The sequence below is a fragment of the Pseudorca crassidens genome, chromosome 9 (assembly GCF_039906515.1).
Source record: "Pseudorca crassidens isolate mPseCra1 chromosome 9, mPseCra1.hap1, whole genome shotgun sequence".
In the NCBI taxonomy this organism is placed as follows: Eukaryota; Metazoa; Chordata; class Mammalia; order Artiodactyla; family Delphinidae; genus Pseudorca; species Pseudorca crassidens.
The window spans coordinates 60,930,796-60,955,129 of record NC_090304.1 but is presented as its reverse complement, the minus strand read 5'-3'; the positions used below and the strand labels follow the sequence as shown (position 1 = coordinate 60,955,129).

Here is a 24,334-nt window from a genome sequence, read left to right as displayed (position 1 = left end):
CTATTCCTGTTACTTATATACCCCCAGTGCTTTGGTCCATCTCTGAAGAATGTGAGTGTTACCATGGTGAAATGGATGTTGGCTGAGATGCTAGGGGAGTTACTTTCCAAAAAATATGGATCATGGTTTTTAAAGATTTCCAGAAAGGCTTTTTGCAGTCAAATTCTATAACATTGCCAAATCCTTTTATTAATTTGAATTTATAGTCATTTGTCTGTAGTGTCTATTCTTCATGTGACCTTTCTCTACTCCACACTCAAGACAAATATATATGTACACTTTTTCCTGTTGGTCTTCCTGCAAAGCTTTATTCTTTAAATACTTCAATTTTCGAGGTGTCTGGCTTGTTTTAACACTCGCATGTTCCCTTCTGTTAAAAAATGTCTCCCTCTAGGAAGCCCTTTTTTGTTAATTGGAAAAGTAGTGAGGTCTTCTGTTGGTCTTTTGCTCCTAATTCATACTCCAATTCATTTACTGTCCCTCCTTCACCTTTGATTACACATATCTAACAAGTGCAGGCAACTTTAGTTGACGTGCAGATTCCATGTACTTCATTTAATTCCAAACTGACTGAATCCATGCCTCTCAGGATATCTTGACTGCCCCATTCCTGGCTTAGCTAGTGTAGGCTTAGGCAATGGAAATACATTTTAGGATCAACCTTTACAAACATAAATGTGCTAGGAAAAAAATCTCTAACACTTGTTATTTATTATTGACACTTTGTGCCATGCATTACACATTGGTCATCTCATTGTTTTGTACACACTATGCTGGGATGTGGTTTATACAGTGCTGGTATCTCTCTGCTTGGAATGGTTTGTCTTTCTCCTTTCTCTGCTTGGCACGCTCCTGTTCATCCTTTGCTGCTCATGTCTTGCACCACCTTCTCTGTGAAACTTTATGGGACTGCTTTTCTTCTTTCTGATGGGCTGGGTAATTGACTTCATCCCCTTTGTGTCTCCCATTGCACTCTACAGGTACTTCTGTGCTACTACTCTGGATTGCAATGATTTGTTTATATGTTTGTGTTCCCATTAGCCTGTGAGCAGCCTGAGTCCTGGGACCACATCCATCAGTGTATCTTCAGTGTATGCGCTCAACAGCTGTTTGAATGAATAACTGGCCCAAGCTGAAGTGGTTACTCCGTCTTCTGAACGCTGTTAACACTTGCTTTTATTATATTTTGCCTAGTGCTACCAGCGTGGCATAGACACTGCCCAATCAAAGCAGAAACTGGTCATAGAGCTGAGGCCTCTTAGAGTGCTGTAGGTTAGTTCTTTAGGTCTGTAGGTGTGGAGAAGGGACTGGGGCAGCTGGGAAGTTAGGCACAGAGAAGGGGATGGTGTCACTCAAGGTGCTAAGGTAATTATTTGCCAACAGGTATGGAAGTGTTTTAATATTTTAAGAACTGGCTGAGTGTCAAGCCTTGGTTCTTCCAGGTAATGAGTGCCTTAAGAATAGGATGCTACTTACATTGCTTAGTATCCCTCATATGGCTACCTAGGTACAACTCAGAGGTATAAGCATTCAGAATAAGATAAACTTTTATAACAAATATTAATGTTTTATTACATTTTGCATGAGACTCCCGTCTAAAACGCCTTTGATTTTTTTCACATTACTGTTAATGGCACTACTCTCTTCTTGGTCACCCAGAATAGGAAACTTTAGAATCATTTGATTCCCTCACCTTCACCTTCATGCCAAAAATCCAATCAGTCATGAAGACTGTCCATGATTCCTTCCTAGTTTTTGCCCCTTCCTTTACATTCCCAGAATTATTACCTTGTGTAGGCCCAAAGTAAACTACTACAGTAGCCTCTTGAGTTCCTCTGTTCTTTAGGCTTCTGTCCAGGCTAGCTGGCACTGTGTTTTTTTCTCTTCTCCTCTTTTCCAATCCACATCTTACTGGGCCCTGCTTAAGCCTCACTTCTCAGGGAAACCTTCCCCAACTGACCTAGCCTAGCATGAGCTATCCTTCCCTGGGCTTCCCTAGTACTTGATGTCTGTAGCATTCATTTGACTGTTAACTGTGCTCTACTTTGTGAAATGGCTCTTGTTGCCTGAATTATAATTACATCTTGGAATGTGATTTAATAGATAGCTATCCCTCAAGTAGAAAGCCTTAGAATTAATACACCCATAGGAGCATAATGATTCAGGCTATTAGATTTTAAAAATTTCTTGGTAGACATAGATTCTGTAGCTAGCTTGCTGAATAATGTGCAATTTTGTTAAAGAGAAATGCTGACTGTGACCCACTAAATGGAGTTTATAACCCACTAATGGATCACAACCTCCATTTTATAAAACACTAATCTAGACTAGATGGACCTTACAAAGATGAATCTTTCTCCTGTAATGGAGAGATTAAGTCCTGGAAGCAAAAATCTTTACTAAGGGTGAGTGTAAAGTATTGCAGGAGAGGTATATAGCATGAGAGTTCAAAGGAGAGAGACCTGCACGGTGAAAACTATTCCTACTGTAGGGAGATGATTCTGTTTGGGGAAGAAGGGACTTGGGGACTTGGGTATCCCTTAGTAGTCTTACAGATTTTTCCTTTGGTAGTTAAATCATTCCTTTCAGGGATTTTTCCTTTCACAGGGGCAGGTGGGAATAACACACATTCATTTCCTCTTTACTTGTTTTCTTCCTTAGTGTTTATGTGCTTGCATAATAGCAGGGCTTGTAATTGAGATTTCCTGACTTGGATTGTATTTCTAAATACTAAGGAGCAAAAGCAGGATACTGTAAGGGAGAAGATTTATTTCTTGTTTAATACTCATCCATTTTGAGAATGAACAAAAAAGACTTTTTAAAATGGGGAACTTTAAGAGGTACTATGCTATGAGATGAAAACACCATCACTTACAAATGGTGGTAATTACCTTTTCATTGTAGCCTTCTTGAATTATAGTTTTTTTTTTTTTTTTTTTTTTGCGGAGCACAGGCTCCGGACGCGCAGGCTCAGCGGCCATAGCTCACGGGCCTAGCAGCTCCGCAGCAATGTGAGATCTTCCCGGACCGGGGCACGAACCCATGTCCCCTGCATCGGCAGGCGGACTCACAACCACTGCGCCACCAGGGAAGCCCTTGAATTATAGTTTTAAAGGAAGAGGATATTCTTTTTTTTTTTTTTAACATTTATTTATTTGGCTGCGCCAGGTCTTAGTTGCAGCATGTGGGATCTAGTTCCCTGACCAGGGATCAAACCTGGGCCCCCTGCATTGGGAGTGTGGAGTCTTAACCACTCGACCTCCAGGGAAGTCCCAAGGGAGGGGATATCCTATAGTAAGTAGTGTTGACAGACTGTAATTCTTACCCCTGAATAATTTTCCTAAGAATGTGCTGTTTCTTTTCCACTGATTTTTTCCTTCCCTTCCTTTCTTTCCTCCCTTCCTTCCTTTCTTTTTTAAATGAAATAAGCCTTTGAGGCGAAGCTTTTCTTGGTTATATACTTCTGGCAGCTCTTTTCTCTTGTAGAAGATCCTTTATGTAAAGGCTATCTTGCATGATTTTTTTTTTTTTTTTTTTTTGCGATTCACGGGCCTCTCACTGTTTTGGCTTCTCCCGTTGCGGAGCACAGGCTCCGGACGCACAGGCTCAGTGGCCATGGCGCACAGGCCAAGCCGCTCCACGGCATGTGGAATCTTCCCAGACCGGGGCACGGACCCGTGTCCCCTGCATCGGCAAGCAGACTCAACCACTGCGCCACCAGGGAAGCCCCTATCTTGCATGATTTTTACTGCCTTAGTAAAGACAGAATTATACCTGGGGAAAATGCATTGTCAAATTGCTTTTTAGGTTCCCCAGGGTCACATGTTAAATGTTGTAAAAATATCCATATGGTTGTAATGTACTTTTGTGTGTTTTTTTAAATACAAAAAATAAAATTATTGATGGCCATCAATCCTCAGGGGTTATTTGCTATAATTCAATAAATTTTGAGCCTTTACTGTGGTCAGGGATTTGTATACATACTTGAATCCTGGCAACCTTGTCAGGAAGATATTAGTAGCCCCTTTTAGAAATGAGGCAACTGAGGTTCATAGATGTGAAAATATTTGCTGGAATCTACCTCACTGGAAAGTGGTACAATCAGCATTTCAACTCAGGATTGCCAGACTACAAAGCAGGGCTTTTTCCACTGGATAAGGAGCATTTTCCTCTGGGCCTAGGGTTGTCTTGGAAGGATTTACAGAGGGGACAGTGCTTGAGTGAACACCTGGATGCATGGAGGGTGAAGTAGGAGTTTTCTGTAATGACGTGAGGGAGGAGGACATTCCAGGCAGGGGTAAATCTGTGTGCAGCATATTATATCCAGATGATATAAAAAGGCATGTTATATCCAGATGATTTCTGAATTTTGAAGAATTGAGAAAGCATATTATATCCAATGATTTCTGAATTATGAGAGGGGCGAGTGGCAGAAGATGAGGTTGGAAAAGAGGTGGGCATGGTCCCAGCACAGGCATTGTCAGCTTCTCTGAGTTTGCCTCTTCTCTAGCCTCCTCTACCGGCAGTTAGTTGGGTTGTGTCTCCTCTTGGCTGCCGTAACAAGCATCCTGTGCATAATGTGCATCCCTTGTGTAGAAATAATTTCTTTACTCACTTGTTTCCACTAGTCTGTGTCCTCTTTGAGAGCAAAGACTGTGCTTTTTATCGTATCTAGTATAGCCAGACACATGCAGTAGGCACTCAGGAAGTGATGGGGTATGAAAGGGCCTTGTCCTTGCTAAGGAGAATCAATATTAATCATGGTCACCTCTGTTTGCCACTCTTCTACTCTTTCACAGTTGAGTAGGATTTTAACTTGGTAATTTTAGGATCTCTTCACATTTCCTGAGGCTAACACACCTGATAGAAAGCTAACAGAGGGGCTTTCCCTGGTGGCGCAGTGTTTGAGAGTCTGCCTGCCGATGCAGGGGACGCGGGTTCGTGCCCCGGTCCGGGAGGATCCCGCGAGCCGCAGAGCGGCTGGGCTCGTGAGCCAAGAAAGCTAACAGAGCCTTACTGGTGGCCCCAAGGGCCCGGAGTAGAGTTAACTGGTATAGCCTAAGTCCAGCCTGGGTTACTTGGTCTCCTGGTGTCACATCACACTTCTCACTTTTTCTGCTCAGTTCAACTCAGCAGTCATTGATGGAGCAAGTCCTGTGCCCATTGTACTTTGTGCTATGAGGATTCAGACATGAACAAGAAAGGGGAGGCAGTATGGCACGGTGCAGCCTCTTCACTTCATAGGGTTCCTGTGACGAACAAATGAGAGAATGTACATTTAGCCCTTAGTGCAGGCCTTACATTATTCACAGGGCAGGTGGGAATAATACACATGGTTTTGATCAATAGATTCTAGCATCTTATTATATAGGGTTACTTTAGGGTTTATAATAGTATAGCAGGTGTATGACATGTGTAAATAGGTAAATACAGTGCAAAGGCTACATTTGAAAAGCACTATAATAGAGCTGAAATTACCATGGAAGCACAAAGAAGGCAGGAAGACCAAGGAATGCTTTGTGGAAGAAGTGGCATTGAATAGAATCCCCTTTTCACACAGTTGACATACCTAACTAGAAGGCTGTGGAGATGAAAGGCTTAATTAACTATTGCCTGTTCTGAGACCCCTTCTCTGATCACCCTATTAAAATTAGGTCTATCTCTGTTATTCTCTGTCAGAGTCAAACCTGCACAATTACAGTTTCTAAGTGTTTCTGCTTTTTGAAATTTATTTTATTTTATTTACTTATTTTGTCTGCGTTGGGTCTTCATTGCTGCACACAGGCTGTCTCTAGTTGTGGTAAGCAGGGGCTACTCTTCGTTGTGGTGCACGGGCTTCTTATTGCAGTGGCTTCTCTTATTGCAGAGCACGGGCTCTAGGCGTGCGGGCTTCAGTGGTTGCGGCACGTGGGCCCTAGAACGCACAGGCTTCAGTAGTTGTGGCCTGTGGGCTTCAGTAGTTGTGGCTTGCAGGCTCACTAGTTGTGGCTCGTGGGCTCTGGAGCGCAGGCTCAGTAGTTGTGGCGCCTGGGCTTAGTTGCTCCGTGGCATGTGGGACCTTCCTGGACCAGGGATTGAACCCGAGTCCCTTGCATTGGCAGGTGGATTCTTAACCACTGAGCCACCAGGGAAGTCCCTCTAAGTGTTTCTTTATTTGTGTATTTGCTTGTTTATTATCTGCTTCTTTCATTAGACTATAAGCAGTGTGAGGGCAGTGACCATATCTACCTTGTTCACTGTTGTATCTCTAGCACTAACCCCTGGTAGGCACTCAAGAAATACTTGTGAAATGAATGAATGACTGTAAACAATGACTGTCATTTATCTATATATCGTATTAGCTCTGGGCAGTTGCTATGCAGGACTGTGGCCTAATGACAAAAGCACCTGAAAGTAATCAAGGAGCAACTTGGTCCTGTTTGAACTTGCTGCCATTGTTCTGAGCTTTTTGATTTCAGTTGAGGATATCCTTTTCCCTTCCTTTATCTTTCTTACAGCGCCCTTATCATTCAGACCGGATGAATGCTGAAAACAATGAGCAGTCTATAGAGTGTATTTTTAAGATGATGATTAAGAGTCTCTAGAGGCCATTTTATAGTGAAACCAGGACTGAAAATTGGATGTTGGAGTTCCCCAAAAGGAAAAAGCTCAGGCTGCTACTTTCTTCAATGCTTCCTTTCGTGTATGATCTTCATGTGGGCATTTTGTAAAGTTTAATTTTTTGGAATGCTAAAAGCCTTTAAAGTCATTTATTAGTATAATAAAAAATTATTTCTTTAAAGCAATCACTAAAGAGAGAATGCTGTAAGTTTTCTGTTTCAGCAGTTCTCACGGTATGATTCACAGAAGGTCCTTTGTGGGGGAGGAAGAGGTGCATTTTAGCATTGTGTAGTAGTATCTTCTTTGTATACACTACTTTTTAAAAATGTAGTTTATTGATTTGACAGAGGTAACCAGGTAAAGATTGTGGTCCCTGATGTCTTTTGTCACACCAGAGAGGAACAGAGACCATCAGCTTTGAGAACAATTACATTCTCACGTTGTATAATTTCTTTAGTTTCTGGATGAAAAGGGTAGAAGTAAAATCTGCTTTGTTCACATCCATTAAATGCTACTGGGAGCCTGATGGCCTTGGAACTCTTTCACCATTTTAGCAGGGCTCTTGCTATTTAGAATGCCCAGAGTCAGGGTCAGTGCAGAATCAGTTATTAAAGGACAATAGTGGTGGTTATAGCTATTCAAAAGACTTCCTTTTGTTGATTGCTGTTATGCAAATACTACTGATGTCATACATTGGGTCTTTTTTCATTGTGATCTTTCCTGGGTGTATTATGATTTTAGAAAGTGGTGTATGATGTTATATATATTACATATATAGTGACTGAAGAAACCTGGCTTATTTTTCAGTCTTACCATGATCTCTTACCTGGACCTTTCAGTAGCCTTTTGTTTACTCTTCTCCCTTTCTTTATCATCTCATTCTCCAGGCCAGTCTCCACAGAGCAGCCAGAGCGATCTCTTTAAAACATAGATCAGAATAACTCCTACAGCTCTTTAAGGCTTTCTCACTGCTCTTTGTGTTAAACTCCCTACTGTGGCCCACCTGGCCCTGAGCCTCATCCCATACCACAATGCTTCCCCTTGTTCACCATGTTCCAGACACTGTGGTCTCCTTTCTGTTTTTACAACATGCCAAGTCTCTGAGCCTTTGTATTTTCTGTTCCTTCTTTCTAGAGTTCTTCCCCTGGCTGGCTTCTTCAGGCTTTACCCCCAGTGCCACCTCCACAGAGAGGCCATCTATGTTAGTTTCTTAGGGCTGTTGTAACAACGTACCACAAACTGGGAGGCTTAAAACAACAGAAATTTATTTTCTAACAGTTTTAGAGGCCAGAAGTTCAAAATCAAGGTGTCGGTGTGATTGGTTCCTCCTAGGGAGAATTAGTTCCATCTCTCTCCTAGCTTCTGGTAGTTGCTGGCAATCCTTAGTGGCTTGCAGTTGCATAATTCCAGTGTCGTCTTCTGTCATCACGTGGCTGTCTTTCTTTTGTATAACTGTGTCTTCACATGGCCTTCTCTTTGTATCTGTCTCTGTGTTTCTTCTCTTCTTATAAGGACACCGGTTATATTGGACTAAGGGCTAACCCTATTCCAACATGACCTCATCTTAATTAATCATATTTGTAATGACCCTATTTCCAGATAAAGTCACTTGCTGAGGTTCCAGGAAGAACATGAATGTTGGGGGAGACATTATTCAACGCAGTACACTTTCCCTGACTCTCAATTTAAAGTAGGCTGCATTAGTGGATCTATATCTATAAACATACTCACAAGTTATTTATTTCTAGCCATTGGTGAGCAAGGCACTTCATTAGACCACATTTCATGCATTGTGCTCAATTCTGGGCACACCATCCATGAAAGGGAAGATAATTGAACTAGGATGTGAATGGGGTTGTGAAGATTTTAGAAATCATGTTATATGGGTAAGAACTGGGGTTTTGCTCAGTTGGAGAAGAGTAGATTTGGGAAGTCATCACAGCCCTCTGCAGGAGGACCATCCCTTCAGAGGAGGGGGAATATGGACAATTGGATTGTAAATTACATACATACACAGGTCTGTATCCTGTACTTGAGAAGTATGGTTTTGCCTTTTTGGGGGTGGGGGTGGGGGTCTTTATCGTTTTACCTTTTACCAGATACCAGCCTCCATCTCTTCCATCATAAAGGAAGAAAAACATTAGTTTGTCCCCCTCATCTGCGGTTTTCCTTTCCACAGTTTCAGTTACCTGCAGTCAACCTTGGTCCAAATATATTAAATGGAAAATTACAGAAATAAACAATTCATAAGTTTTAAATTGTATGCTGTTCTGAGTAGTGTGATGAAATCTCACGCCTTCTGCTCTGTCCTGCCAGGACCTGAATCATCCCTATGTCTAGCGTATCCACGCTGTATATGCTACCCATCTGTTAGTATAGGAAAAAACATAGAATATATTCCCTTTGTACCCACAGGGAATTGGTTCCAGGACCCCTCCGCGGATACCAAAATCCACGGATGCTTAAGGCCCTTATATATCGTACCATACAATGGCATAATACAGTTGGCTCTCTGTATCTGTAGGTTCTGCAGCCAAATATATGGGTAAGAATATGGAGGGCTGACTATATTGGGTTTGCTGACCGTATAGGGTTCAGCACTACCAACAGTTTCTGGCATCTGCTGGGGGTCTTGGAATGTACCCACCATGGATGTGGGGGGGATTACTGTATATGAGTTCTGGCAAGATTTTTCACTTTTTAAAATGGAATAAATATAACATAGTTTAGATTCCCTTGCAATTCAGCAAGCAGATTTCAGCAGCATTTGCCTGTGATGGAGAGGACCTCATGGCTTTGGGTATTCATGGCTTTGGGTATTCATGGCTTTGGGGATGCATGGACATCAGGGATGACCTCAGCTCCCTTGCCTCCTGTTCTCTGTCACAGCCTCTTTATGAAATTCCTATCCTAGTTTTATCTAGCCATTAAACTTCTCTACTCCTGTCCTGGGTGGTGGATGTCTGTTGAAGCAAACCCACAACTAGGTAGATTTTTGTACCTGCAAATTTAGTCTCTAAACTCAGGGATCCTATGAAGGCCTGAGCATCAGTTCCTTCTTCCATGCTGCACTTTCACCTCTATCTTCAAATCATTGCCACACTATGCCCTTTTACTCTCTTTTAGTAGATAGCCTTGCCCCCTACTTCAGTGATTAAAAAACTTAGTTGTTGTACGAGAGGCGTTTTAGCCAGAACCCCGTCAGTGTTCTCCTTTTCCACCTAGAGATGTAGTTCCTTCTGTACCCATCTGTTTCCCAAAGGAGGAGGGGTTCCTCCTGTCCAAATCAAATCCCTCCATATGTGTCTTGACCTCATTTTCTCCTGTCTCCTCAGAATCTCCCAGCATCACTAATCCCCCTCTCACCTATAGTCTCAACTATTCCCTCTAATCACTTTTTGCCTTTGGGCATTATACCTCTACCATGTTTCTTTCTTCTTCATAAAACTCTTTGTGGAAAAACGTATCTTACACATTGCTCAAATCGACATTTTGCAGCACATTTGGGTGTACTGAACACTAGTATGCTGCTGAATGATCCAGTATAATATACATTTTACAAGAAGCTGTCATTCAGGTTAAATAACTGTGCACTGCCAGAGAGCCACAGGTTTAAGTCCTTTACAGCCCTAAAAACTGTGACTATAACCCTGTCACAAGGTCATACCTGACCTTTTAGGTTATATACTTCAGTAAAATGCTGATTAGTCCTTCCCCTGCTCCTCCACCTAGATGCTGGCCTTTTGTCTATATTAAATCTTCCTGTTTCTCCTCCCAGCAGAGGGCATGCAGTTCCTGGTTCCTCAGCAGCCTGGATAACGCTAAACTCTTGTGAGTCGGGTTTAGGTTTTATGCTTGGGTTCTTCCTCAGGCACGTGATTTGTCACTGGGCAAAAGGCACATCTGACTACAGCATTCTGCAACTCTTCCAAAGCCAGTAACAGACCCATGCAATAAATGAATCCTCACAAACTTGATCGTGGGAACTTTGATTTCTATTCTCATTGCTTTGAGTCATGCTATTCTCTGAAGCTGTGTTGGGTTTATTTTAATACCATCTGCAGAGCTAGGATGTATGCATGCGTGCATTTATTCTGTGTATGGTCATTGATCTTTTACCATGTGCCAGACATTATTCTAGTCACTGGGGACTTAGCAGTGGACACAACAGATGAAAGTCTCTGCCTCATTAAGGCTCTATTTCTAGCGTACCTATTTCATTCACTGTTGGTTTAGAGAGGCAATCTCAGATTTCAGTTAGGTTTCTCTTTATAGGGAGATTTTCCTATGTACATCAGGTGGCAGCCTGGTGAATCTAATCTCATCTCCCATCTCTTCTCCTCATGAATTATATATCTTCTGCCACAAACAACAACAGTTCCTGAATATGCTTGTTCTGCAGAGTTCCTCATGCTCCCTTTGCTTGACATGCTTTTCTGTACTTGGAAAAATTCTTGTTACTCTTCTGAGTTCACCTCAGATATCACTTCTTTGGTGAAGCCTTGCATGATTCCTGCAGGTCGGAACGTAACTTCTAAGCTCCCACAGCACTTTGTATATAGAACTTAAACCATACCATCTTGTGATTGTTTATTAGTATGCTCATCACTTTTTTTACATTCAAAACTTGAGAGATTGAATTGTATCTTACTCCGTTCTCCTTCCTAATGCCTGTCACTAATGAATACTCAATACACATTTTTAAGTGAAAGAAAAAAAATTTTTTTTAAACATCTTTATTGGAGTGTAGTTGCTTTACAGTGGTGTGTTAGTTTCTGCTTTATAACAAAGTGATTCAGCTATACATATACATACATCCCCATATCTCCTTCCTCTTGGGTCTCCCTCCCACCCTCCCTATCCCACCCCTCTAGGTGGTCACAAAGCGCCGAGCTGATATCCCTGTGCTATGTGGCTGCTTCCCACTAGCTATCTATTTTACATTTGGTAGTGTATATATGTCCATGCCACTTTCTCACTTTGTCTCAGCTTACCCTTCCCCCTTCCTGTATCCTCAAGTCCACTCTCTATGTCTGTATCTTTATTCCTGTCCTGCCCCTATGTTCTTCAGAACCATTTTTTTTTAAGATTCCATATATGTGTTAGCATACAGTATTTATTTTTCTCTTTCTGACTTACTTCACTCTGTATGACAGACTCTTAGGTCCATCCATCTCACTACAAATAACTCAATTTCGTTTCTGAGTAATATTCCATTGCATATATGTGCCACATCTTCTTTATCCATTCATCTGTCGATGGACACTTAGGTTGCTTCCATGTCCTGGCTATTGTAAATAGAGCTGCAATGAACATTGTGGTACATGACTCTTTTTGAATTATGGTTTTCTCAGGGTATATGCCCAGTAGTGGGATTGCTGGGTCATATGGTAGCTCTATTTTTAGCTTTTTAAGGAACCTCCATACTGTTCTCCATAGTGGCTGTATCAATTTACATTCCCACCAACAGTTCAAGAGGGTTCCCTTTTCTTCACACCCTCTCCAGCATTTATTGTTTGTAGATTTTTTTTTTTTTAAGAAGATGTTGGGGGTAGGAGTTTATTTACTTATTTATTTTTGCTGTGTTGGGTCTTCGTTTCTGTGCGAGGGCTTTCTCTGGTTGCGGCAAGCGGGGGCCACTCTTCATCGCGGTGCGCGGGCCTCTCACTGTCGCGGCCTCTCTTGTTGTGGAGCACAGGCTCCAGACGCGCAGGCTCAGTAATTGTGGCTCACGGGCCCAGTTGCTTCACGGCATGTGGGGTCTTCTCGGACCAGGGCTCGAACCTGTGTCCCTTGCATTAGCAGACAGATTCTCAACCACTGCGCCACCAGGGAAGCCCCTGTTTGTAGATTTTTTGATGATGGCCATTCTGACTGGTGTGAGGTGATACCTCATTGTAGTTTTGATTTGCATTTCTCTAATGATTCGTGATGTTGAGCATTCTGTCATGTGTTTGTGGGCAATCTGTATATCTTCTTTGGAGAAATGTCTATTTAGGTCTTCTGCCCATTTTGGGATTGGGTTGTTTTTTTTGATATTGAGCTGCTTGTACATTTTGGAGATCAATCCTTTGTCCGTTGCTTCATTTGCAAATATTTTCTCCCATTCTGAGGGTTGTCTTTTCATCTTGCTTATGTTTTTCTTTGCTGCGCAAAAGCTTTTAAGTTTCATTAGGTCCCATTTGTTTATTTTTGTTTTTATTTCCATTTCTCTAGGAGGTGGGTCAAAAAGGATCTTGCTGTGGTTTATGTCACAGAGTGTTCTGCCTATGTTTTCCTCTAAGAGTTTGATAGTGTCTGGCCTTACATTTAGGTCTTTAATCCATTTTGAGTTTATTTTTGTGTATGGTGTTAGGGAGTGTTCTAATTTCATTCTTTTACATGTAGCTGTCCATTTTTCTCAGCACCACTTATTGAAGAGGCTGTCTTTTCCCCGTTATATATTCTTGCCTCCTTTATCAAAAATAAGGTGACCATATGTGTCTGGGTTTATCTCTGTGCTTTCTATGCTGTTCCATTGGTCTATATTTCTGTTTTTGTGCCAGTACCATACTGTCTTGATTACTGTAGCTTTGTAGAATAGTCTGGAGAAAAATTTAATATAAATGTGATTTAGTATAATATAATTTACATATGACTATAGTGAAATAGAAATATAAACATCATATGTACATAATATGTGTATCTTAAAGGAAATCTTAAGTGTTTACAAATCTATTTGCTAATTATCTTATAGGTATAGAAAAATGCACCATCCTAAATCCAGAATCCTCTCATTCTCTTTTAGAGTGACTTTCCCCCGCAAGGGTAACCACTAGTCTGACTTCTAACAACATGCATTTTGAACCCTGACTTTAAACTATGTGAATATATCTTTATTTAAAAAGAAAGATGTAAAATAATTGACATTTTTGTATCTCAGGTTTTTTTCATTTAAGAGTTTGGACTTGAGATTTAAGTTCCCTTACTGTCCTAAAATTTTATGTATCTAATATTTAAAATCTAACGGTTCAAAAAAAAAAAAACCTAACGGTTCTCCTGCTTTACTATTGGATTGGCCAAAAAGTCGTTCGGGTTTTTCCCATAACACGGAAAAACCCGAACGGACTTTTTGGCCAATCCAATATTTATACAACAGCGCCCTCTGACGATGTAACATTTACTAAAATTTAGATATTTAATAATTGCAGTGACACTTTATCTCTAATTTGCGAGCTTAAATTGTGCTCAGGTAATTCTAGTGGTACAGAGCTTCCTGAAGCCACAGGAAGTTATTGATCGTGTGGTGCTCTCACAGAGCTGTTTAGTCAGTAGATGATGCCAGAATTTTCCTCTGCTGAAACACCTGACTATTGTTGGACAAAACATGTTATTTCTTGATTTACTGGAATGTTTTAGGTGTTCTTAAGGGCAGGATATCTTCACCTTTGTTTTAGTAGAGCAGAGAATATTTTGATGTCATAGAATTTTGGTAATTTAGAATGGGATTCTCCTTTTGGGGTCCAAGTCTTTGGTCAGGGGAAAGGAGGCTTCCTGAACACTGTAGAATTGTGTTGAATCCATTTTCCTACCAAGTATATACTATTGAGAATAGTATATACTGTTTTTAGATGCTGTTGTGATACTTATTTATACCACTATTCAATTTATAATAGCTTCTCTTATATTTTCTCAAGCACTGGCTTGATATAACACGATATAAAGTGTCTATGAGAATTTTAACATTAACAAGAGGACCTTTTACACAGAAATGTGGGGGACCACATTAGGAAGATTTGGACTGCATTCATTTAATAATTATTTATAAAGTATCTGTCTTGTACAGGGGCACTGTGGTAGCTATTGTGTTCTTGCCTTTCTAACAATTCATTTGTAGGTGTAGGAAGCTGGATAGCCAAACTTTTTCCACAGTGGACTCTCTCATATCCTTTTATTCCCTTCCCAGTTTGTTTTATCTTTAAGTAAATAATTTATATCTAAGAGTTTCTTTTTTGAGACTAGGAGCAGGTTACAAATAATATACAGAAGGAAGGAATACAGTTTTCTCTCTTATATTAATATGGACAGAAAGATGTGTGAAGATATGCAGCATCTTATTACATAGAAGGATGATTTCACTTGAAGGTTATCTCTGAGGAAACTTCCACCTTCCTTGTTAAAATGGAAACTAGACCTGCTAAGGTTGGCTATAAAGGGAGCATCCCTGTGGGAAGGGAATGCCATTCCTGTTTCTTGGATTCACCTTCCTCTTGGAGAGACTTGTGATTCTTTTCCTTATCACCACCACCACTCTCATCAAGGGATACTGTTTCCCTTTTAATTCTTTTAAGTCAGATTTACTCTCCAATCTTTCCTGGTATCTTTGTAGTACAGATGAACAAAGGTAGAACGTTCAAAAGATTCTTGAAAGGTTCTGACATAATAAAGTAGAAATAAACCTAGTCACCCATGATCTGACTCATAAGATATGGCTTGCTCTCCCGTCTTGACCCAGTTCTGTGGCTACTCCTGGGTGAGGGACAACTTAGTAGGACCCCACTCATAGGACTTTTCTCCAACTATAGACCCAGATCCTGCCTAAACCCCACCTTCCTTTCAGGTTTTGGTTCCTTCTTTGACAAATTGTGTCCTTCTAACATGAAGGTGTCTACCCCTTCAGGGGAGATCAAGCTTGCCCAGAAACAATGTCGGTCTCCATTTAGGAACTCTAATAGAATGTAATGCCATAATTCCATAATTAATACAGGGTACATACATCAAATGGAAGAAAGAACATCTTATTTCATTTTAACATCTCTGGATTAGAATTGGAGACCAGAGAGCCCTCTTTCAAGGTGCTTTAATGTATTGGAGGTGTGAGTCTATTTTTTTGTCTTGTATATCTCTGAGTATACTTTTCATATGTTTAGTAAAATTTCAATTAACTATTATCATATATCTGGGTATGTAAATGAAACCAACTGTATACTGAGTTTCTTAAAACTAAAAGCTACTAAGAGTCAACGTGATTTTTTTTTTTTTTATCAGCAGCCTGATTAAATGAGTTAAAAACAATATAGTAACAATTCTTGAGTCAGGTCAATGAAAAGACCATATGCTTCAGTATAACTGTTAGTATGTATTTGGGGATATGTACTTCATTTTGCAAATGAAGATACTCTAGTGTCCCCTGCTGAAGGTTGCAGTTTGTAGCCAGCCCTATCTGCCATAGTGTGTTACAGTGAAAAAAAGCAGGCTGGATTTTGTCAGAAGTAGGATTGGGTAGTGGATAAAGCACATGAAAAACAATTGTATTTGACTTTTATTTATTAGTTATATTACCTTGGACAAGTTATCTGACCTCTCTGAGCTTCAGTGTCCTTATTATGTAAGACTGGTATAATGAACGTGCCCCCAGAGGGTAATGGGGAAGATGGTGAGGTGATTTGTGTAAAGCACCAGCACAGTACCAGACACAGAGCAGGTGCTCTGTGTTAACCCTCACTCCAAGTTGCCACCAAAACTGTTTCTAATAGATGTGATGTTCTTACAGGCTTTTCTGGGTGTAAATTTTATTTTTGAGCAGTTTTAAAGTCCAAATAGTTATTTTTGCCACAATAAACTATTTAAAGGATGTTGTTCTCTTTATTCCTTCTTGCCTACCCATTCTCATGGATCTCTTTATCCTCTACAAGGTGAAGAAGGGGAGCATCTCTTGGAATTTCTAGGACCACATTCTAGAAAGGACTGCTGTGTGTGACTAGAGGTGTTTTCACTTTTTGAGGTCATGCCTGTGTGGCTTTTACAGTGCTATTAATTATTTTAGTTATCTCAATACACTAAATTGAAAAAACAATTAAAAATTCCAGGTTTGCCTCTGACTTGTAACCTTGACCAAGGCACTTGACCTCTTTGAGTCTGGTTTCTTCAGTTGAACAACGCAGATCAAATGGCTTCTACGTCCCTGTCTCCTTTTATGTTGTGATTTATAAAATCTCTGTTCAGGAGCACAGGACTGTAAGTGGCGTGCAGGCCTCAGTTCTCAACAGCAGAGGGCATGCTGCACCTAGTATGCTGGGTCGTTAGGTATTGGAAAATATCTATAGCTGTGTAGCCCGAAGTTGATATCGTTGATAATTAGGAAGAGTCAAGAAAATTCTGCAAATTAATGTTTTGTAAATGATATTTCACTGCCTCTTTCTAGCTGTTTAATATTTAGGTGAAGCACTCAAGAGATAGGAGATTTTGACATTCTAAGGGTATGTCCTATAATTCTGTGAAGAGCTTCATCACTCCCTGCCTTATTTACCCCATCTAAGTACTCCATGCTTAGGATTGGTGTGCAGATGGGATGGAGTGGAGAGCTAACATTCACTGAGCATGTATTATATACCAGGGACTATACCTAATACTTTGGATATGTTTTCTCTAATCTTCACAGCAATCCTTTGAGTTATGTGTTATTATCCTTATTTTATATAGGACAACAGTGGGGCTCACAGAGGTTAAGTGACTTGCCTGAGGCCCCACAGTAGGAATTCAAGTTTAGATCTGTTGACTTCTAACCTGCTTTCTTTCTGTCATACCAGAGTTCCACCCGCTTTTCCCCAAGCTAAACAGTTAGGGATTGCTAGGAGCAGGAGTGCCCTGAGAGCAGCCACAGAAGGAAGTTTGGCTTTCTCTGTCTAAAGTTCTTGTGGCTCTTGTAATTCTAGATACAGGCTCTTCCTCTGGCGAGAATTTTTTCACCATATACATTTAACATGATATATACAAACACATACCCATGTTTTCAAATTTGAAACCTTTAGACTGTATTATTGAAATAGGTTTCTTGGTGGGCTGCTTTTAAAGGGAACAGTGATATCTCATTTTACAAGGCTAGGCTCTAAAGTCAGTGGGTAAGTTGAAAATCACTATGGCAGAATTATCTTTGAGAATACCAGGAGAAGGCATCTTGTTAGAGAGCTGTGTACTTCCTTCCTTTAAGTCCAACACAGCTAGTCCTTCCTCCTTTGTTGAAACAGATGATGGTTTTTCCTGTTGAGCTTCAAATGATGCAGTTGGCTTGTATTTAGGGGCCATGTTGGGTGGTAATTCACATCTTTAAACATCAGAGTTTCATTCAGCATACTGAGATGCTTACATATTAGAAGTATTCTGAAACCTAGATCAAGAGAAGGAATAGCAGATTCTTGTCTTATTTGGGGGCTTATGCTAACTCATTGTTCTCAAAATGTTAGCTGTACATCAGAATTACTTGGAGGGCTTGTTAAAACACAAGTTACTGAGTTCTACTCCCCACAGTTTCTAATTCAGTAGGCCTGGGATTCAGCCAGAGAATTTGCATTTTTAACAAGTCCCAGATGAAGCTGATACTGATATCTAGGGACCTCATGTGGAGAAACACTACTAATTTGAATGGAAGCAAGTGGAATCACTTGTCTATCTTCCCTTCACTGTTTGCCTATTTCTCTTGCTCTTTTTTACTTTTAGGCTTAGTGGGTATAATTGAATTAGTTTAAGTTAAATCAAGGAGCTGTGGCTCAGCTAATGCTTTATCCTGTTGCTTAGTTTACTACTTGGCCTAGAACAAGTACTTGGCCCATTCAATAGATGCTTGTTGAATAAGTGACTGAGAGAGTTAACATATGTCATGGGAGGGGTTTTTTAGCACATGGACATCATTATTATATACCTGTTCCATACAGACTGCTTATTTTACTGAAAGGTAGATAGTCTTTATATTAGAATAGCTTGTATTTTAGGACTATATATGGTGATGATCGTGGACATTGGGATGTGTGCATTAGGTGCAGTTTTGAGAAACTTGCATTTTGGGACCTCTGGTATGAATGTGAAGTATGCATGTATGTGTGTGTGTGTGTGTGTGTGTGTGTGTGTGTGTGTGTGTAGATGGAGTGGATGCAGGAAGTTCCATCTGTTTTAGAACAGCCAAGGGAAATCTTACAAGATCTGGATTAGGTCAGAACCAGCTCCTGCCCCAGGAAGGCTGGAGCAGTACTGGATCAGCCTATGTGTGCCCCAGAGCACCCTGCATTCTCACTCCTGTCCCTCCAAAGCACTGAAGAATTCAAACACTATGACCCTAAAGGCTCAGTGGGCTCTGTACTGTTGGGTAACTCTTTAAATTCAGATAGTTGTATATGAACTTTACCATATTATAGGGTTTAATAATTGTATTTTTTAAATGGTGAGTTTATTAAGAGAAGGGTGAAAAAGCTCAAAAAATATATTTAAAGTGCAATGTAAGCTTAAAATTGTGTCATTCTGACATGTTTTATATTGTATCTCACAAAGTCTCAGTATCCAGTGTGTTTTTTTCTCTCAGTGTAGATTATATTTTTTCCTTTAAATTCATTTTACTTTTTTATGCTGAAGTATTTTCAAGTAAATTATAAACTGCATGACGTTTTCTCTCTAAATCCTTCAATGTACAGCTGTAGAAAAAGAAAAACATTTTTTTATGTAGCCAAAACAATATGATCACTCTTAACAAAATTAACAAGTCCTTAGTCTCACCTAATACCTAGTCCATATTTAAATTAACCCAGTTGTCCCTAAATTGTCATTTATATCTTGTTTGTTCAAACCAAGATACCATCTGGAATCATGCATTGCATTTGATTATTATGTTCCTTAAAATTTATTTAATCTAAAACAGTCCTTTTATCAGGGTATTGCCTTGCCTTTTTCTTGTAAAATGTCTTACCTTTGGATTTGTCTGATTGCCTCTTCAGAGTATCTTCAGTTTGTTTTTCTACCCTTCGTATTTCCCAGAAACTGGAAATTAGATCTAAAGACTGGACTAAGCTAGAAGTCGAACATTTTTGGCAAGAATTCATCATAGATGAAATGTGCTTTGTGTTGTACCATGTGAGGAGATACATAATTCCTGCTCACACCACTATTAGTGATGCTAACTTTGATTACTAGGTTAAGGTGATGACAGCCTGATCTTGTGACAGTATTCTCTATGGTATTACTTTGGAAATAATATGAATGTTCATTTTCCTGTCATCCATTCTCCTAATGCTTTTAACACTATTTGGTAATTCTTGCCTGAATCAGTAACTTCACTAGGGTTTGCCAAATATCATTTTTCTAATTCTGTCATTCCTTCTGCATTAGCTGACATTTGGTAAAACAGAGCTCTTTTTCATCAACTGGGACTATTTGGTACCCTGAAATATAATTCTATTGGAAAGGCAGGTTAAATGTTGAGTTCTTTACTTTTTTATTTACAACTTCTAAGTGAGGAGTTGGTTTAATAAATAACTTAAGTGGTGGCGAACGAATATTTTTCTTGCTTTTTCTTTTTTGATATCCTTATGGAGTAATGGATTTTCATGAATTGAACGTTTCAATCAACTACAATCATTATTCTTATGTTCAATTTGTTTTATGTTCAATTTATTAAAACTTTAGCCAATGATAGTCCTTTGTAGTTGTCTCCTATGTTTGTTAGATATAACTCCATTAATTTTTGAGTGCTTCCTTGCACAGGAAGATGCATTGGTTTATCTCGTAGCTTTCTTGTCCCAAATGTCAGGCAGCCATTTCACTAACAAGCCCTATTCGTTTTAGTGGGGAATAGTATTAGATACCAAAATCCTGGCCCTTGGAATGTTAATTGTTATTGGGGTGACAATGTTTATAGACCTTTTCAGTGGTCTGTTTAGTCCTTGAATTTTGATATTAAAAGTTTCAATAATGAAAATTCAGGTAGTAAGGAATGTCTGTATTTTAAAAATGAATAGGTTCCAATTAATAGGTTCTACTGTTTCATTCAATTTTAACATTATTGTTTTTAAGTAGCTACTTGATTTTATAATTGTATCTTTTGTGTTACACTGAAAATCTTGACCACCAATAACATTGCTTTATCTTAAAATATAAAGAAAATAATTTCAAAATAACAATATCAATATTACTACTACTAATGAAACCAAGTGAAGTTTAAATTTTTTTGTGATTTTTGTAGCATAGATTGATTTTAATGGAAGAATAAATATAAATACTTGTTTGATATTTAATTACTTTCCTTTGAAATATGTCTTGTCTGTTTCTTTTTTGTCATAGGTTGATCATTTTGGATTTCATACTGATAAAACTTTTAAACAACGGTACCTAATAGCTGATAAACATTGGAAGGAAGATGGTGGATCTATACTTTTCTACACTGGTAATGAAGGGGACATTATCTGGTTTTGCAATAATACGGTATGTGCAGATTTGTGAAACTCTGGGCTCAATTTCCTTTTTATTATCATCAACTGGAAAAAATCTTTTGCAGTATATATGACTGAGTATTTCTGTATTGTGAAGTTCTTTAAAAAATAACAAAAAGATAAACTCACGAATAATAGAAAAACAGAAAAAGTACATGAATAGGCAGTTCACAAAAGAATAAATACAGATATCCAACAAGCCTGTTCAGCCTTAAAGAATTACACATGAAAAGAATGAAATACTGTTTTTGGACAATTGAATTTTAAAAGATTTAAAAAAAATATCCCAGCTTATTTAACGATTGAACAAGGATATGAGGGAAATGGGAGTGGGAATGTTATGGCATATAGTTTATTATTATTATTATGGTCTCTAGAATGTGAACACAAGGGCAGGAATTTTTGTTTGTTCAGTGTTGTATGCTCAGATCCAGGACTGTGCTAGGCATATAGTAGGTACTCAATAAATATTTGTTAAATGAATGAATTAATAAAATCTAAACAAAGCCAGTGCAAATAAGAAAAAATAATACAAGTTTGATTGTCAAATAGGAATGGACAAAGGTAAAACTGTAGCTATATTTTAGCTTCCCTGTTCTACCATTTTTCTTATATTTGTGAGGGTAAAAAAGTGTAGCTGTTATCTTGCTTCCCTGACTATATATTCTGTCATCTTTTATAGTAATGCTTGAATCTGTTAACAAAACTTAATTTAGGAGGACACATGGAAGGAAGAAATTTTCCTTTTTAATGTTCCAGAGCTAAGACTAGAAAATGGCAACTTTCTACCAAAAAGCTAGTCTGTGAACTACCTTAAAGTGAGGACTGAATCGTATTTTCTCCACTGCCAATGTCTGGCATGGTGCCTGGTATTCAGGAGGTCTTAGTAAATGTTGAACTGAACTGCACTGAAAGCAAAGATATGAACCCAATTATACTGTGTTATCACATTCCACATTTCCGATTATTTCCTTAGGAATGCTAATAGTCTAAATATGTTAGTTGAAAATAAAATAATTCCCTAAGAGCTGAGATCCTAGATATCTGTCTCTCTTAGATGAGTGACAGATGAAATCAGGACTTACTTTCCATCAGATTCCTGCTCTGTTATTCTGTGAAACAACTGAGGCTGCCTTGTCTCCCTTTCTCTTTCTAATGTGATTTCTCTTTTATGCCAAGGCCACGGGGCAGCTTCTCCTATCCAGTTATTTTCCCAGCTCCTGTTCTTTATCATAGGTAGGCAACTGTTCCTGCCTCCACAGACCCCACTGCTCTGACAGGCACTGCAGCATAATTTAATAAGACTTGCTGGGAATCTCTGACCTCTGAAGTGGTAGAAAGGAAGAGCTACTCAGGGTAGGAAGAGTTCCAGGTACCTGATAGAGGCAGATCCTAGAAGGACAGATCTTGACCCTTTCCCAGCCCTAGACACACCTTCCTTTACATACTAAAATGTTTGGGTTGCATATTTACATATTCTGGACATTTATTTATTGAGAGGCAGTATAGCATAGTGGTCAAGAGTGAAGATGTCAGCCAGTGATAAGATTTGAATTCTGGTTTTGCCACTATGCTTTGTGACTTTGAGTAAGTTTCTTATTCTGTGCCTTAGTTTTTATATATTAAACGGTTATAATAATGTCTAGTTAATTGAGTTGTTATGAGGGCAAATAAGAATTAGGAACTTAGAACAATGCTGACACATAATGTTATTTAATATTAATATGTTACATGGACCTCTTTTGAAAAATAAAACACCCTGAAATAGGTGCAGGTAAATAATCAATACAGTTGCTTCCTCTCAAACCCTGAGGTCAACTCCTCTGGCTATTTTGATGGATGATCCTTACCCTTAAGAAGCTCATAGTCTGGTAGGGTCAGACACACATGTAAGCAAATATTGCAGCAGAGTAATAGAGATCTATACCTAGCACAGTGGTGTTGAGCGGAGGGTGTGATCAGTAAGCCATAGTGGGGACAGGCAGAGGAGGGCATCTTGAGCTGGTGTTACAGAATCTGTAGATTCATGGCAGGGAATGAGCAAGGTGTTAAGAGAGAAAATGGGGGTTATTGAAACCATCACAGATATCAGGTTAAATTCTCTGTCCTCACATGCATACAGCCCTTTTAATTGTTCATTTATTGGTCAAGACAAACAAAAAAACCTTAGAGGTTCTTAGTCTTTGTTAGGGAGCAACAGCTCATTAAAAAGCAATAATGTACACAGGGAATGACAAATCTAGTCGATTTGTCTAGATCGACTGTGCTAAATCTAGTCGATTGAAGTTGGGCACCTAGAATGCTTTGTTAAGAAGGATTCTGAAGGCACAATTTGAGGTAAGTGAAAAAATGCAATGGTTGATTAATGACCAGCATTATGTGTGGAAATAAGGAGGTCTTACTGCACTTGATGTGGTTGTGTTCTGGAGCCAGATGGCCTGTGCTTGAATCTTAGCTCTGCCACTTTCTAGCTGTGTGACTGTCACAGGTTATTTAAACTCTTGTGCTTCAGTGTCCTTGTCTGAAAAATGGGTATAATCAAAATGCCTATCTCTTAGATTGTTGTGATAATTAAGTGAATACATATAAAGTGTTTAGAAGAGTATCTGACAAGTTGTAAGCACTCAATATTAGCTATGGTTAGCTACTATTTATCTTCATGTAAATAAGATTAACCTAAAACCCAAGGGAGTCCAATATGTTTATTTGTATTGTTCTCTTTCATGTTATAAATAAAAGTTATCTGTGAGTAGACAGATAACTTAGTTATCCGCAGGTCTTTCCTAGATTTTTTGGCACACAGTGCAATTTGAAGGCTATTTTAGACACAATGTTGATTCTGAGGCTAGAGTGTCAGAATAAGGAGAGTTGGAATGACTGGTAGTTGAGCAACTTGGGCTTATTTTTAATTGTTTCACTCTAATACAGTGTGAGATTGATGTGCAACAGTGAAACAGCAATTATATTGTTTACCTGTGGAACAAATATGAATTGTGCAGCTTCTCAGAGAACTCTTTTTGGTCCATTTCATGAGTTGCAAAGAGATTCAGACTTTTTTTCACGACCTGATTTTATCCTGTGAATTTGTAAATTCCTCCTAGGGGTTCATGTGGGATGTGGCTGAGGAACTGAAAGCTATGTTGGTGTTTGCTGAACATCGATATTATGGAGAGTCCCTACCCTTTGGTGCCAACTCCTTCAAGGTAAGTGTATTTTCTACTTTTAAGTTTAGAACATTTTCTAATTACATGTCCCACTGTAAGAAAGAAATGATAGCTTTAAGTTGAACTGCCTGAAATTTCAGTAATTTGTATTTAATCTTTACTTTTTATGTATAATGATCAGCCTTTAACTCAGTGTGATGAGGCTAGCCTTCACCAGGCAAATCTTAATCTATGGCTGCAGAGATTGGAGGGAACTTTTCAGTGTTTAAAAAATGTCAGTAAATAATCTGCTTTATAAATTATACACTTAAATTATTGGGTCTACCACTGGAAAAAAAT

At 39.1% G+C, this 24,334-nt stretch overlaps 1 protein-coding gene across 8 annotated transcripts in view; it reads left to right on the top strand.

Moving 5' to 3' along the window:
- PRCP (prolylcarboxypeptidase) overlaps window positions 1–24,334 on the top strand; it is a 72,963-nt gene that overhangs the window by 18,570 nt on the left and 30,059 nt on the right. For all 8 annotated transcript variants that reach the window (XM_067750522.1, XM_067750520.1, XM_067750515.1 and 5 more), the window contains 2 exons: window positions 20,683–20,823; window positions 23,933–24,034. In XM_067750522.1, the coding sequence (XP_067606623.1) occupies window positions 20,683–20,823; window positions 23,933–24,034 (243 nt within the window). The remainder of the gene's footprint in view (window positions 1–20,682; window positions 20,824–23,932; window positions 24,035–24,334) is intronic.